This window comes from Schistocerca nitens, chromosome 4 (genome assembly GCF_023898315.1).
Source record: "Schistocerca nitens isolate TAMUIC-IGC-003100 chromosome 4, iqSchNite1.1, whole genome shotgun sequence".
NCBI classification, from domain to species: Eukaryota; Metazoa; Arthropoda; class Insecta; order Orthoptera; family Acrididae; genus Schistocerca; species Schistocerca nitens.
The window spans coordinates 752,372,663-752,387,932 of NC_064617.1; the positions used below are offsets into that span (position 1 = coordinate 752,372,663).

At 45.2% G+C, this 15,270-nt stretch overlaps 1 protein-coding gene across 1 annotated transcript in view; it reads left to right on the plus strand.

Moving 5' to 3' along the window:
* Window positions 1-15,270, plus strand: part of LOC126252548 (dual oxidase) — a 609,052-nt gene that overhangs the window by 433,967 nt on the left and 159,815 nt on the right. The window contains exon 3 of the mRNA XM_049953446.1: window positions 3,324-3,485. Within this exon, the coding sequence (XP_049809403.1) occupies window positions 3,324-3,485 (162 nt within the window). The remainder of the gene's footprint in view (window positions 1-3,323; window positions 3,486-15,270) is intronic.

Consider the following 15,270-nt stretch of genomic DNA (forward strand, 5'->3'; position numbering starts at 1 on the left):
ATGCATTGACAGAAATGGTGATTATGTCGAAAAATAGCTAAATGTTCAAGCTGTAAACTGATGTAAACCATTGTAGAAATAAACAGGTCTATACAGGTTTATACAAAACATGAAGCTGTATGCTAAAGAAACTGTCCTATGAAATTCTGTATTGTGCAGTGCAGTGAACAGTGCTACAATGCACGACGTCACAGTACGTGACTTACAGTTTCAATACACAAAACAGAATAAAAACTTCATGAAATTATAAAACGGATTTTGAAAGAATAAATAACCAAAATGTTTATGCGAAAACGTTCTGTTACTTTACGAAAGCAGACTGAATAAATAAATTCCAGTCATTAAATGATACACACTCAAATGTAACACTGTAAGAATAATTCTGTCTACATAAGAAATGAAATCTGAAATGATCTTACCTACGTTGTACCTGATAATAATTTTGAATTGCAAAGCTAACTGTAAATTATCCTGCTGTGTTCTGACAGTGATGTTAAACTTGTCCTAACTAACTTTATAAGGCTTACCCATGCCAACAGAAACTCAATACTGATCGAAGTGATCAACATGAAAAATGCAGCGCAGCAGCAAACTAGCTCAAGGAATGAAAGCCTTGCACAGCACAATGCAAAGAGCTGCCTGCAGCTATGAGGTCTGTTCAAAAAATTCCGGAACTTTGACCACAAAATTTTTGTCCTCTTACCTTTTACTTATTGCGCATGGTCTCCTTCGAAACACTCTCTTCCACAATTGATATGCCGCTTCAACGCCGTTTCCACTACCGGAAGCAGTCTTGCTAGCCTCTTGCTGGAACGCGTGAAACGTCGTCTGCGAATTTTCTTTTATCTCGTCTATCGTTGCAAATCTTCGTCCTTTCAACAGGATTTTCAACTCTGGAAATAAAAAGGAATCCGCAGGGGCCAGGTCGGGAAAGTAAGGAGGATGAGGCAACACAGTGATTTCGTTTTGTGTCCAATAGTCACGCACCAACAGAGACGAATGTGCAGGTGCGTTATCGTGAAGCAAGAGCTACGAATTGTCTCGCCACGTTTCAGGCCATTTCCTACCCACATTTTGCCACAGCCGTCACAATACGTCTCGATGGTACCATAGATAAACAGTTTGTCCGGTGGCACGAATTCATTATGAACTAATCCTTCAAAATCAAAGCAAACTATCAGCATGGCTTTGATGTTTGACCTGATCTGACGATCTTTTTTTGGTCTCGAAGAAGACTGAACCTTGGTCTCAACATAATAACCGTAGAACCACGTCTCATCATCAGTTATGGTTCTTTTAAGGAATATCTATGAACTTATTAACAGTTTGAAAGATTTAACGGTGCCACCTCAAGCCAAGCTTCTATCCCTAGATATTGTTAACCTTTACAGCAGTATACCTGTAGATGAAACAGTTGAGATAATGAGAATGAACCTATTGAGAAACAAGACAATGAGCAAACCAGAAATCATAGAACTTGTAGATGTACTTAATCTAGTGCTCTCACATAATTACGTCTCTTTTAACAATAAAATTTACAAGCAGGACCAAGGACTAGCAATGGGAAGCCCTCTTAGTAGCCTATTAGCCGAAATATTTATCAACCATATAGAAAATAAAATTCTAACACTAAATGATAACATCACAAGCAAAGTTAAATTCTATAAGTTCTTTAGGCTGTAATATACATAGTCAACAACAAAGAAGAAAACCATAGAAAAACATCACTGATTTCGATTTCTAGATATACACTGCCCCCCTCCTGCACCCCAAATGCCACACCAGTAGCTACATTAAAAAAATTAAAAACAATGGACAAAGTGTTCTAGACTAATCTAGTTTAAGACTGTTTATTTTTAAGCAACATTTCTCTATGTATGTACGTATGTATTAACGCTTGAAAATAGACAGAACATGTCCGAAACGCGTTGCGTTATGTTAGATTAATCATAAAGTAAAATAAAAAGTGACTGGTAGCAGAAACTTGACATAAATAATAATCCCACAAACATAGCCATTATGGCTGAAAATAATTATATGTAGTCCTCATTTGCAGGATCCGAAAGCTCTTCACAGATTGCGAGGCGTCGCTCTTTCTGGTCTTGAATCATGCGCCGTGGGACGAACTTGGCAGCAGCACGATGTGTTCCTAGATGCTAATATCCGTCCGGCCATTTTTAAACTGTCTGAGCCATCCATTACACCGAGTACGGAGTAAGCACTCACCACGTTAGGCTTTTTTGCATCAATTGGTGTGTCACTGTAAAGGTTTTCTTAAGTTTTACACAAAATTTAACGCAGAGGCGTTGCTCCTGTAACTCTGCCATCTCGAAATTCGCGAACTATGCGACACAATGTTCTACACAATACAGCACTGAACAATAAGTAACGGACATGCAACAATGAAACTTGCGGCAGTTCACATAAAACACAGGCATATCGGTCCAACACACCACTGTCTCGAAATTACTTATGTTCCGAAATTTTTTGCACAGACCTCGTATTCTAACGGCACTAAACTTCAGTTTTCAGCACTGTGATCCGCAGAGTGCAATGCAGTGACCATTGTTAAAAATCCACAGTTTCATGAGGTGACAGTGCAGGAAATTGCATTCGCTAAATGATGCAGAAGAGAGTAGCATCCGGAAACTATATTGCAACTCTTATACTTTAACAACTGTCAACATGTTTACAAAAACCACTTAAACAAAAATATATTAAGCTGCCATGAAATCAATTGGTAGAACGTTAAAGGAGTGGTAAATCTATAACTTCTGAGTGCAAGCTATGTGAACGGATAATTTTCTTTAATCACGTCAGAACAATGAAAGTAACTAACTCGAAACAGTAAAGAAAAATTCCACAAAAACTTTCCGTTTTTCAAACACATCATAAATTACGCGAAAGCAGCAGTTCAGCAACAACGTTACTTGAAAATCTCCACAATTCTCAGTTAATTTTTACCAAGTCAAATTTCCAAAATCCGACATCGTCTGTATCTTTATCTCTGCTAGCAATATTCAGATCGCTCAGTAGTCTGACCAACATCCTGCACTTGCTCCTCACAAAATACTACTGCAACGACAATGCCGCTGACAACTAGAGGTCATAATGCTTGTACTCACAACCGCCGTGAAGTAACACATTGACTATTGAAGAGTACTGTGTGAAAAATGTCCAGTGTACAAATATTAAGTACGACGTATCGAATGAAAGACATAGAGCTAATATCACATTCCTTGAATAGCCTACAAACATTACAAAGCGAGTAGGAGACTGGTAACGCGGCGTGCCTGACGTGTGTGCGTGTTTTGGTGTTGCAGACAACCAGCTGACCCGCAAGACGCCGCCGTCGTACGCGGACGGCGTGTACATGCTGGCGGGCCAGAGCCGGCCCAGCCCGCGCCGCCTCAGCCAGATGTTCATGCGGGGGCAGGACGGCATGGCCTCCGCCCGCAACAGGACCGCGCTGCTCGCCTTCTTCGGTCAGTCGCCATGTACCTTACGTACTAACAACCAAGTCACTACGTCCCTTATCCACTAAAAAGGAACCCTTCTTTACTCAGTCGCCACATAACTTAGCCATCAACAAGGAACGATTAATTAACCAGTCACCATGTTCCTTGTTGTTGTTGTGGTCTTCACTCGTGAGACCGGTTTGATGCAGCTCTCCATGCTACTCTATCCTGTGCAAGCATCTCCATCTCCCAGTACTTACTGCAACATCCATCCTTCTGAATCTGCTTAGTGTATTCATCTCTTGGTCTCCCTCTACGATTTTTACCCTCCACGCTGCCCTCCAATACTAAATTGGTGATCCCTTGATGCCTCAGAAAATGTCCTACCAACCGATCCCTTCTTCTAGTCAAGTTGAGCCACAAACATCTCTTCTCCCCAATCCTATTCAATACCTCCTCATTACATCTTGGGTTGTCGGGTGTTCTGCCGGATATCAGCGTCGTACTTGCACGATATTTCGGTCACGTAGCTCGTAACCTTCATCAGGTGCGACCTGAGACTGGTCTCAGGTCGCACCTGATGAAGGTTACGAGCTACGTGACCGAAATATCGTGCAAGTACGACGCTGATATCCGGCAGAACACCCGACAACCCAAGATGTCATTAGATCGCCGGGAAAGCCTGAAGAGTTACACCTCCTCATTAGTTATGTGATCTACCCATCCAATCTTCAGCATTCTTCTGCAGCACCACATTTCGAAAGCTTCTATTCTCTTCTTGTCCAAACTAGTTATCGTCCGTGTTTCACTTCCATACATGGCTACACTCCACACAAATACTTTCAGAAACGACTTCCTGACACTTAAATCTACACTCGATGTTAACAAATTTCTCTTCTTCAGAAACACTTTCCTTGCCATTGCCAGTCTACGTTTTATATCATTTCTACTTCGACCATCATCAGTTATTTTGCTCCCCAAATAGCAAAACTCCTTTACTACGTTAAGTGTCTCATTTCCTAATCTAATTCCCTCAGCATCACCCGAATTAATACGACTACATTCCATTATCCTCGTTTATATAAAAATGCAGTAAATGAAGCAGGCGAAAAGGAATACAAACATGTCAAAAATGAGGTCGATAGGAAGTGCGAAATGGCTAAGCAGGGATGGCTAGAGGACAAATGTAAGGATGTAGAGGCTTATCTCACTAGGGGTAAGATAGATACTGCCTACAGGAAAATTAAAGAGACCTTTGGAGAAAAGAGAACCACTTGTATGAATATCAAGAGCTCAGATGGAAACCCAGTTCTAAGCAAAGAAGGGAAAGCAGAAAGGTGGAAGGAGTATATAGAGGGTCTATACAAGGGCGATGGACTTGGGGACAGTAGAGGATGTAGATGAAGATGAAGTGGGAGATATGATATTGCATGAAGAGTTTGACAGAGCACTGAAAGACCTGAGTCGAAACAAGACCCCTGGAGTAGACAACATTTCATTAGAATTACTGACACCCTTGGGAGACCCAGTCATGACAAAACTCTACCATCTGGTGAGTAAGATGTATGAGACAGGCGAAATACCCTCAGACTTCAAGAAGAATATAATAATTCCAATTCCAAAGAAAGCAGGTTTTGACAGATGTGAAAATTACGGAACTATCAGTTTAATAAGTCAGAGCTGCAAAATACTAACGCGAATTCTTTACAGACGAATGGAAAAACTGGTAGAAGCCGACCTCGGGGAAGATCAGTTTGGATTCCGTAGAAATGTTGGAACACGTGAGGCAATACTGACCCTACGACTTATCTTAGAAGAAAGATTAAGGAAAGGCAAACCTACGTTTCTAGCATTTGTAGACGTAGAGAAAGCTATTGACAATGTTGATTGGAATACTCTCTTTCAAATTCTGAAGGTGGCAGGAGTAAAATACAGGGTGCGAAAGGCTATTTACAATTTGTACAGAAAGCAGATGGCAGTTATATGAGTCGAGGGGTATGAAAGGGAAACAGTGGTTGGGAAGGGAGTGAGACAGGGTTGTAGCGTATCCCCGATGTTATTCAATCTGTATATTGAGCAAGCAATAAAGGAAACAAAAGAAAAGTTCGGAGTAGGTATTAAAATCCATGGAGAAGAAACAAAAACTTTGAGGTTCGCCGATGACATTGTAATTCTGTCAGAGACAGCAAAGGACTTGGAAGAGCAGTTGAACGGAGTAGACAGTGTCTTAAAAGGAGGATATAAGATGAACATCAACAAAAGCAAAACGATAATAATGGAATGTAGTCGAATTAAGTGGGGTGATGCTGAGGGAATTAGATTAGGAAATGAGACACTTAATGTAGTAAATGAGTTTTGCTATTTGGGGAGCAAAATAACTGATGGCGGTCGAAGTAGAGAGGATATAAAATGTTGATTGGCAATGGCAAGGAAAGCGTTTCTGAAGAAGATAAATTTGTTAACATCGAGTATAGATTTAAGTGTCAGGTAGTCGTTTCTGAAAGTATTTGTGTGGAGTGTAGCCATGCATGGAAGTGAAACATGGACGATAACTAGTTTGGACAAGAAGAGAATAGAAGCTTTCGAAATGTGGTGCTACAGTTTTACATTTGTAAAACTCTAATTCCTCTCTGTCAAACCTCACCCTATGGGGAGGGAGGGAGAGCTTTAGTATTAGCGAGTCAAAATTTACGAAGTGAATAAGTATTTTTTATTTATCCGTAACCATTTTCCACACAAAAATGAGAACATGGATTTTCTTGAATTACAGCGCCAACTACCAAGATTCAAAACAAATGTTTAAGACAAAATGTACGTAGTTTTTTTATGTAGAATCTGATTCTGCAATAAAAAATGGGGTTCCCATTTGAAATTTTAAAGTTGCCTCCCGCCCCACCCCCAGAGGGCTGAGGTGGCGGGCAAATTTTAGCACCAGCAGATGTCCCCCTCGAAAATAATCAACTTTGGATTCTACAGACGTTTTCCTGTGAAGCTTATTTTTTGAGTTATTCTTGTATGTTAACTTAAATTTACACCCTGTATATGTGTGAGATACATGTGGCAATGAGGCTGCAAGCGTCAAAAATGATCATGGTATAAAATTTAGAGAGCTTTGAAAAGTAGATCTCCTGTGCCTTTCTGAGCACCACATAACAACAGAGTTAGGTAAGTATAAAAGATTCCACTATAGCACCTCATGCAGAGCTAATATGGTAAAATGTGAAGTTGTTACATATAGGTGTGTTGAATAAAAAGTAGTGGCAACACATAGTTCATATGATAGTTTGTTGTCAGACGTTCACCGTGTCACATGCTCTCAATATAATCGCCCCGCATCTCGATCACCTTCCCCCACAGAGATCGAAGGTGTCGCATAACGTCAGTACGTCCTTCTCTGTCGGTGTTTCGCAAGGGCCGCCCTATGGCACGGCGCCACGGATTACATCTTCTCTTGTGTTGCAGTGCATGCTAAGAAGAGGTTCCTTCATTTTAGCGAACACGTCGTAATCGCACAGACTCATATCGGGTGAATACGGTGGATCCGCCCCCACGTCGTATCGCGTATTGTCATGAGGGATGACGGGATTCAATATCAATGTGGAACAAGGATGATGTCGGAAGAAACTGCATTAGTAAGCTGCAGCGACTGTCTGTTATGACGCTTGTACTGGCTTCCCGCTCTTTCAGACAGTACACACTGCAGATGATTCAAACACAGCAGTCGCCCGCTCAGTGCGCTACCTCAACTGTCCTGCTGCCAGCTGCAGACAGCTTGCAGGCCATCTGATGCACATCCTTCATTTTATGACAGTGTTGCCACGACTTTTTATCCAATCCTGGTATTAAGACAGAAGACATGTTCAAAATCACTGGAACCAGTAGATTTTGTAGTGATCAGCACAAAGAAGTATGTAGTTCATTTTTAATTGTAACTGTATATAGGCACCCACTGGCAAATTTTGATTTTTTGCTGAGGAATGTGGATTCCTTACCGTGCTGTCTGCCAGACAGCAGCAAGCAGTTAATAGTCTGTGGCGATTCACTGTAGATTTTCTAAATTGTCTGAAAACCTTGTTTGGTTCGTGCAATTTGATCTCAGTAACTGATTCCCTAAATGGCTGGATAAAAACAGTAGGACCCTAATTGATGTTTTCTTTTGTGAAGCTCAAAGCAAGAAAGTAACTGTTTGCCCAGTAACAATTGCTATCTCTGATCATGATGCACAGGTAGATATGGTAAATAACATAGTGCATTACAGTATGGACACAACTTAGTGGAAATCAAAGTAATCACTGACTCCGAGACAAATCTTTTTCAGAATAGTTTAGAGGAGTTGACCTGGTATGAAATTTACAATGAACCAAATGATAACATAAAATTTAATCTATTCCATGATATATTCGTATCATTATTTGAAAATAGCTTTCCGCATAAGCTAATCAGAAAAGACACTGAACAGCCATGTAAAGGATAAGGATCACTTAGAGGGACTGAAACACCCTGTGAAAGGAAGAGCGAAATGTATCTTTTGGCAAGAACAAGTAGGGATCCTGCAGTAGCTGCACTCTACAAAAACTACTAAAAATTACTAAGAAAGCTTATCAAAAATCAAGGGACATACACATAATCTCAGGAATAAGTAAGTCGACAACAGACTTAAGGCTGTGTGGAATGTAGCGAAACGAGAGACAGGACAACGAGTAACAGAACAAGACAACGTTAGTATTGAACTGAATGGAAGGGCTATAAATGATGACTTGCGGGTAGCAAATGTATTTAATAATCACTTCTTAAATATAGTAAAAAGTATAGGCTCAATCAGTTCAAGACAAAAATCACTGTAGTATGTTGAAAAAATAACTCTCATAAAATTCAGTCATGTGAATATATCACCAACCCTTCCTTCCGAAATTAAGAAAATTATACAATCTCTCAAAAATAAAAGGCTCATCTGGTTTTGATGGTGTTTCCAATAGAGTATTAAAGACATCTTGGGTTGTCGGGTGTTCTGCCGGATATCAGCGTCGTACTTGCACAATATTTCGGTCACGTAGCTCGTAACCTTCATCAGGTGCGACCTGAGACTGCTCCTCGAGTGGACCTGGTCCAGTATTTATGCCTATGGCCTTCCCCCTCCACCAACGGCTGCAGGCGCTTCCTCTGTGGTCCGCGCCCATTCCCCGCGACCTGCTGGAGCGTTGCTGCTCCGTTTTCCGTCCGCCGCGGTTCTAGGTGTTCCCTCTGCGGTCCGCGCCCACCAAACCCGCTCCTGGGGGTTTCATCTACGGTCTGGGGTACCAAGCGTTCCCCCTGCGGTCCGCGCCCGCTCACCACGACCTGTTGGAGCGTTGCCGCTCCGTTTTTCGTCCGCTGCGGCTCTGGATGTTCCCTCTGCGGTCCGCGCCCACCAGTCCCACTTCTAGGTGTTCCATCTTCGGTCTGGTGCGCTAACACCAGAACGCAGAGACAAACCCCACAGCCCCAGAGGACTCAGGAACGCCGGACATCCCGTTGTCCAAAAACTCAGTGGGTGGACACCCCCAAGTCCCCCCCCCCCCCCACCACCACCAGCAACTCACTGCAAAATGCGGAACGCCATATGCGGCGACCGGTTGGGGCGTCGCAGCCGCAAACCGTAGCCGCTGCCTCGGCGCCCGCCCACGCAACCGCCACTTCTCCAGGTACCGATGCAACCAGTTTGGGTGAGCTGCTACGCTCACTCAACACCATACTGACGCAACTGCCAGTGCTTGTCACGGCAGTAACGGGGGCCCTCCAGGCTGTCACCGTTCCCCCAGTAGCTCACCATGGATAGACAACAGATCCATGGTCTATCGGTATGCGTATTCAACGCAAACGGACTGGTAAAACAACAAGGTGAGTTTCGCCAATTTATACAGGACGAGGCAGTCGACTTGTGTCTAGTGTGCGAGACTCACCTGAAACCAGGAGTCCAGGTAAAGGTAGCGAACTATGCCTGCTACCGCCACGACAGGCCAACCGCCGGAGGAGGAACTGCCATCTATGTCAGGACCTCCCTGCGACACCACCAGGTCCATCTCCCAGCCCTGGCAACCCTTGAAGCGACAGGGGTCAATGTCTCCTCCATGGTGGGACAGATTACCTTCGTGGCCGCCTACAGGCCGCCACGCGGTAATCTCCTGGAGGCAGACTTTGACACACTACTGACGATTGGGGGACGGGTTTTCCTGGCTGGCGACTTTAACGCTAAGCACACGGAGTGGAACTCCCGTCTCACCAACGTCAGCGGTCGTCGACTCCTCCGTGCCGCCCTCCGCAACGGCGCCATCGCGCTCGGACCCCAGGACCACACCATCTATCCACACCGAGGGCAGTCAGATGTTCTCGATATCGCCCTTATTAAGGGCATCGGGAACCACATGACCGCCGCCACCCGGTGTGCACTGTCGTCAGACCACCTACCAGTGGTCTACGACATCGACGTAAGGGGGGCCACCCTCCCACCCCGCCGTAGGAACTACCACCGAATGGACAGCGAGAGGTACCAGGAGAACGTCCTGGAACTTCTCTCGGATGCACCTGACCCCACGGAAGTGGGGGTAGACAACGCACTACGGTACCTCAACCGCCAGCTGCTACTTGCAGCTGAAGTAGCATCACCTCCTCCCCCACGCCAGCCAAAGGATTTCGCCCGTAGCCTCCCGTTGCACATACGGGAGACTATACGGGAGAAGAACAGAGTGTTCCGTGAATGGCAACTCACGCGACAACCTGCCACCAAACGCCTCCTAAACAGGATGAGGAGGGAGATCAAGGCGGCGGTTGAGGAACACAGAAACCGCGACTGGGCCGACCTAGTCGCCACCCTCAACACACAGGACGGCAGTGCTTGGCGAGTCGTCAAGTCCTTCCTGCGCCGGCGGCAGCGAGTCCCACCGCTGCAGGCTGGGCAGATGGTCGTCTGCAGTCCAGACGGGAAAGCAGGAATACTGGCCGACCACTTCGAGTCGTCATTCACCCCAGTGGATGACAATCTCGATGTGGCCCACATTGGCAGAGTGGAGGAAGAGCTCCCCATCTTCCTAGCAGCGAGAGAAGAAGGGGACAGGATCGACCCCATCTCAGAGGAGGAAGTGGCAGAACAGATACGGACGCTCAACACCAAAAGGGCGGGAGGCGCCGACGGCGTCAACAACCACCTGCTGAAGAACCTGCCAGAAGGGGCTCACCAGCTCCTTACAGGCATCTTCAATCAGGTTCTCCGCTCTGGGATCTACCCCTCCGAGTGGAAACACGCGAAGGTGGTAGCCATACACAAAGCGAATAAGGACGCAAGGCAGGCTGAAAACTACAGGCCAATCAGCCTTCTCCCGTCCCTCTCCAAGGTGTTCGAGCGTCTGTACGCCAAGAGGCTGCTCCGACATGTGACGGTCGAGGGCATCATCCCGGACGAACAGTTCGGATTCAGGAGCGGTCATTCCACCACCCACCAGCTTCTGCGGCTGGTGGAAGAAGCCATGCGCGCCCTGGAGACCAGGGAATACCTTGGGGCGGTGTTCCTTGATGTCTCCAGAGCCTTCGACTCCGTGTGGCACGACGGCCTCGTGTACAAACTCTTTGTGCACGGGGTACCGACATCACATGGAGTCCTCATCCGCTCCTACCTGGCTGACCGGACCTTCCACGTCCGACTAGATGATGGCACCTCGACCCACAGGCCGATACGAGCAGGAGTGCCACAGGGGTCCGTCCTTGGCCCCCTGCTGTACTCCATTTTCACCGCAGATGCCCCACAAGTGGCGCCGGTGAAATTAGCACTCTATGCTGACGACACCGCGCTATTCGTGCGGAGCATGAACGTGAGGGAAATGCGACGCCTCCTCCAGATTGGCTGCGACACCCTGGGCGCGTGGTCAACCAAGTGGCGGCTCAAACAGAACGCTGCAAAGAGCCAGGCAGTAGTATTCACTAGAAGACTGCTGCCTCCCGATTTGCCGCCGGTTACTATCACGGGGAGCCCCGTGCCGTGGAGTAAAACCGGCAAATACCTCGGGGTCACACTCGACCAAAGGCTTACCTGGAGACCACACGTCCAGGACGTTAGGAGCAGGGCTATAGGGCGACTTCACACCCTGTACCCCCTGCTTAACCCCACGTCGACGCTGGCCCCCCAGCACGGCATCACCCTGTACCTAGCGCTGGTCAGACCAGTGCTAGAGTACGCAGCCGTGGTGTGGGGCATGGCAGCCGACACCCATATAGGCACGCTACAGAGGGTGCAGAACAGAGCCCTAAAGCTCGCCCTGCGCCTTCCACGAAGATACTCCTCCACTCTGCTACATGAGCAGGCCGGAATCCTGCAACTGCGGAACCGCTTTAGACAGACTGCACGGCTGTTCTACAGCAAGGCCGAGAACTCTGAAAACCGGCTCATACAGGACCTGGGCCACAACATACACCACAGGCCAACCACACGTTGGCCTGACCTACTGACGGACTAACAACCCTCAGCAGGCAGGATACAACTGTATCCCCATAGGCCGAACCAATAAAACAGGCTCTGTAATCAAAACAACAGGCATAGCAGGAACAACAAAGCATTGTTTACCCTGCCCCCACGCGAGCAAAGGAAAGCTCGTAAGGAAGAAGCGAAGCGAAGCGGTCTGGTGCGCCTGGCAGTCCGATAGGGGCTCGTTTTCCATCTCCATGTCTCTGTTTCTTCTGTTTGTGTAGTGTTGCAGCTGGCCCCGTTGCTCCTTTAACAATCCCAGAGCCGGATCCCAGGCTCTGCTTAGCTGGTACCCTGTGTCACGGTTCATAAGATCGTCAGCCATTTTTATTTCTATCGATTCTCTTATAACACTGTTCCAAAGTCTGGGTGTTTGTGCTAGAATCTTGGTATCCTCATACTTCATGGCATGATCTATTTCTAGACAGTGTTCAGCTATGGCTGACTTAGTCACCTGTCTTAATCTAGTGTGCCTCTGATGTTCTTTGCACCTGATCTCCACAGTTCTTGTCGTCTGACCAATGTAGGACATGCCACATTGATAAGGTATATTGTAAATCCCTGGTTTTCGTAACCCCAGGTCGTCTTTGACACTCCCCAGCAGTCCCCCGATCTTGTTGGATGGGCAGAAAACACACTTGATATTGTGTTTACGGAGGATCCTACTGATTCTGGCAGAAATAGAGCCAGCATAGGGCAGATATGCCACCTTCTTTGCTTCATATTGGTCGTCTTCAGGAACCTGTAGTATAGTGGCTGGTTGGAGTGCCCTCTCAATTTGTCTGTCCGTGTATCCATTCTTGGAGAAAACTGTTTTGAGACGTTCTATCTCTATAGGTAGATTCTCTTGGTCTGACAGGGCACGTGCTCTGTGGACCAAAGTCTTCAGAACCCCATTCTTCTGTGCAGGGTGGTGACAGCTGCTGGCCTGCAGATATAAATCAGTGTGTGTTGGTTTTCGGTACACACTGTGGCCAATTGATCCATCTGCTTTCCTCTGGACTAGTACATCCAGAAATGGCAGCTGGCCATTCTTCTCCAGTTCCATGGTGAACTTGATATTAGGGTGGCATGAGTTAAGATGTTCAAGAAACTCATTGAGCCTGTCCATCCCATGTGGCCATATCTCGAAGGTGTCATCCACATACCTAAAGAAGCATGTGGGTTTAAATGTGGCTGTCTCCAATGCCCTCTCCTCAAAACTCTCCATAAACATGTTGGCAACCACAGGGGACAGTGGGCCGCCCATAGCTACACCTTCAGTTTGCACGTAATATTGGTTTCTGTACAGGAAATACGTGGATGTCAGTGTATGACTGAACAGGTCCAACAGAACACCGTCAAATTTCTCTGCAATCAGTTGTAGTGAGTCCTCCAGTGGGACCCTGGTGAACAGCGATACCACATCAAAACTAACCATGATGTCCGAAACTAAAGATTTGTTCTCATGTAATAAGCCCGGTCTTGTCTGAAATTTGTAGTGCATTGCAGGCATTTTTCCAGTGAGACTGAAATATGCCGTTAAAGAAAGGTGATAACGACCGACCTATTTCACTGCTGACATCAGTTTCCAAAACTTTTGACAAGGTGATATGTTCTAGAACATTATTTCACCTTAGCAACAACAATATACTAAGAAAATCACAGTTTGGGTTTCAGAGGTGTTGCTTTACTGAGAATGCCGTTTACATAAAAGTATTAAATAATAAAATAGCGCTGGTTGGTACTTTCTGCGACCTACCTAAGGCATTTGACTGAGTGAATCACAGTATTCTCCTAGATCTAATGAGGTTTCATGGAACTGATGGGGTAGCCAAACGATGGATAAAGTCATATCTCAGCAAAAGAAAGTAGGAAGTTATACTCAGGAATCCAGCCAATATAGTCTGTGGACATGAATCTAACTGGAGAAATCACGTATGGGGTTCATTAAGGCTCCTTCTTAGGTCTGCTATTGTGTCTCAGGTATATAAACCATCTCCCATCATACAACAAGCAGAATTAGTTCTTGGAAATATCACTGACTGGTTTTCTGCGAATGGTCTCGCCCTCAATTTTAAAAAGAGGCAACATATTCAGTTCTGCACTCTAGGGGTACTACGCCAATGAAAAGTGTACACATGGTGAGAAAACAATAAATAGGGCAGAAACTTAAAAGTACCATTGACTGTTTTCCTGCAAACAGCCTCACACTCAATTTTAAAAAGATATAACGTATTCAGTTCTGCATATCTAGGGGTACTAAGCCAATAATAAGTATAAGACATGTCGAGGAAACAATACATAGGGTAGAAACTTAAAAGTATCAGTGACTAGTTTTCTGTAAACAGTCTCACCCTCAATTTCAAAAAGACATAACGTCTTCAGTTCTATACATCTAAGGCTACTACACCAATGATAAGTGTAACACATGATGACGAAATAATAAATAGAGTAGAAACTTAAAAATTCTTAGGTGTCCATATTCATGAGAATTTAAATTGGAAATAGCACTTTTTGAGTTCTTAAAACAACTTAGTTTAGCCACATTTGCACTTAGAATCATTGCAAAACTTGGGGAGAGAAAACAGTAAGTTGCCATATTCTGCACATCTTCGTTCAGTGATGTTCATGGAGTAATGTTGTGGGATAACTTGTCTCTAAGAAAGAAAGTCTTCATTGCGCAAAAACTTCTGCGAGAATAATACGTGGTGCTCACCCACATCTGCTTAAGGAGTTGAGGATTGTGACTACACTTCACAGTATCAAGATTTATTCCCTCGTGAAGTTTGTTCTAAATAATCCACTACAGTTTAAAAGGAACAATGATGTACGTAATTTCAATACTAGAAGGAAAAATGACTTTCATTACTTCACATTAAGGTTGTCTTAAGCACAAAAAGGGGTGCACAATGCAGCAATAAAAAATTTTGATCACTTAGCCAGTGACTTAAAATCTCTGGCAACGCCTTCTACACCACTGGCCATTAAAATTGCTACACCAAGAAGAAATGCAGATGGTAAACGGGTATTCATTGGACAAATATATTATACTAGAACTGACATCTGATTACATTTTCACGCAGTTTGGGTGCATAGATCCTGAGAAATCAGTAACCAGAACAACCACCTCCGGCCATAATAACGGCCTTAATACGCCTGGGCATTCAGTCAAACAGAGCTTGGATGGCATATACAGGTACAGCTGCCCATGCAGCTTCAACACGATACCACAGTTCATCAAGAGTAGTGACTGATGTATTGTGACGAGCCAGTTGCTCGGCCACCATTGACCAGACGTTTTCAATTGGTGAGAGATCTGGAGAATGTGCTGGCCAGGAC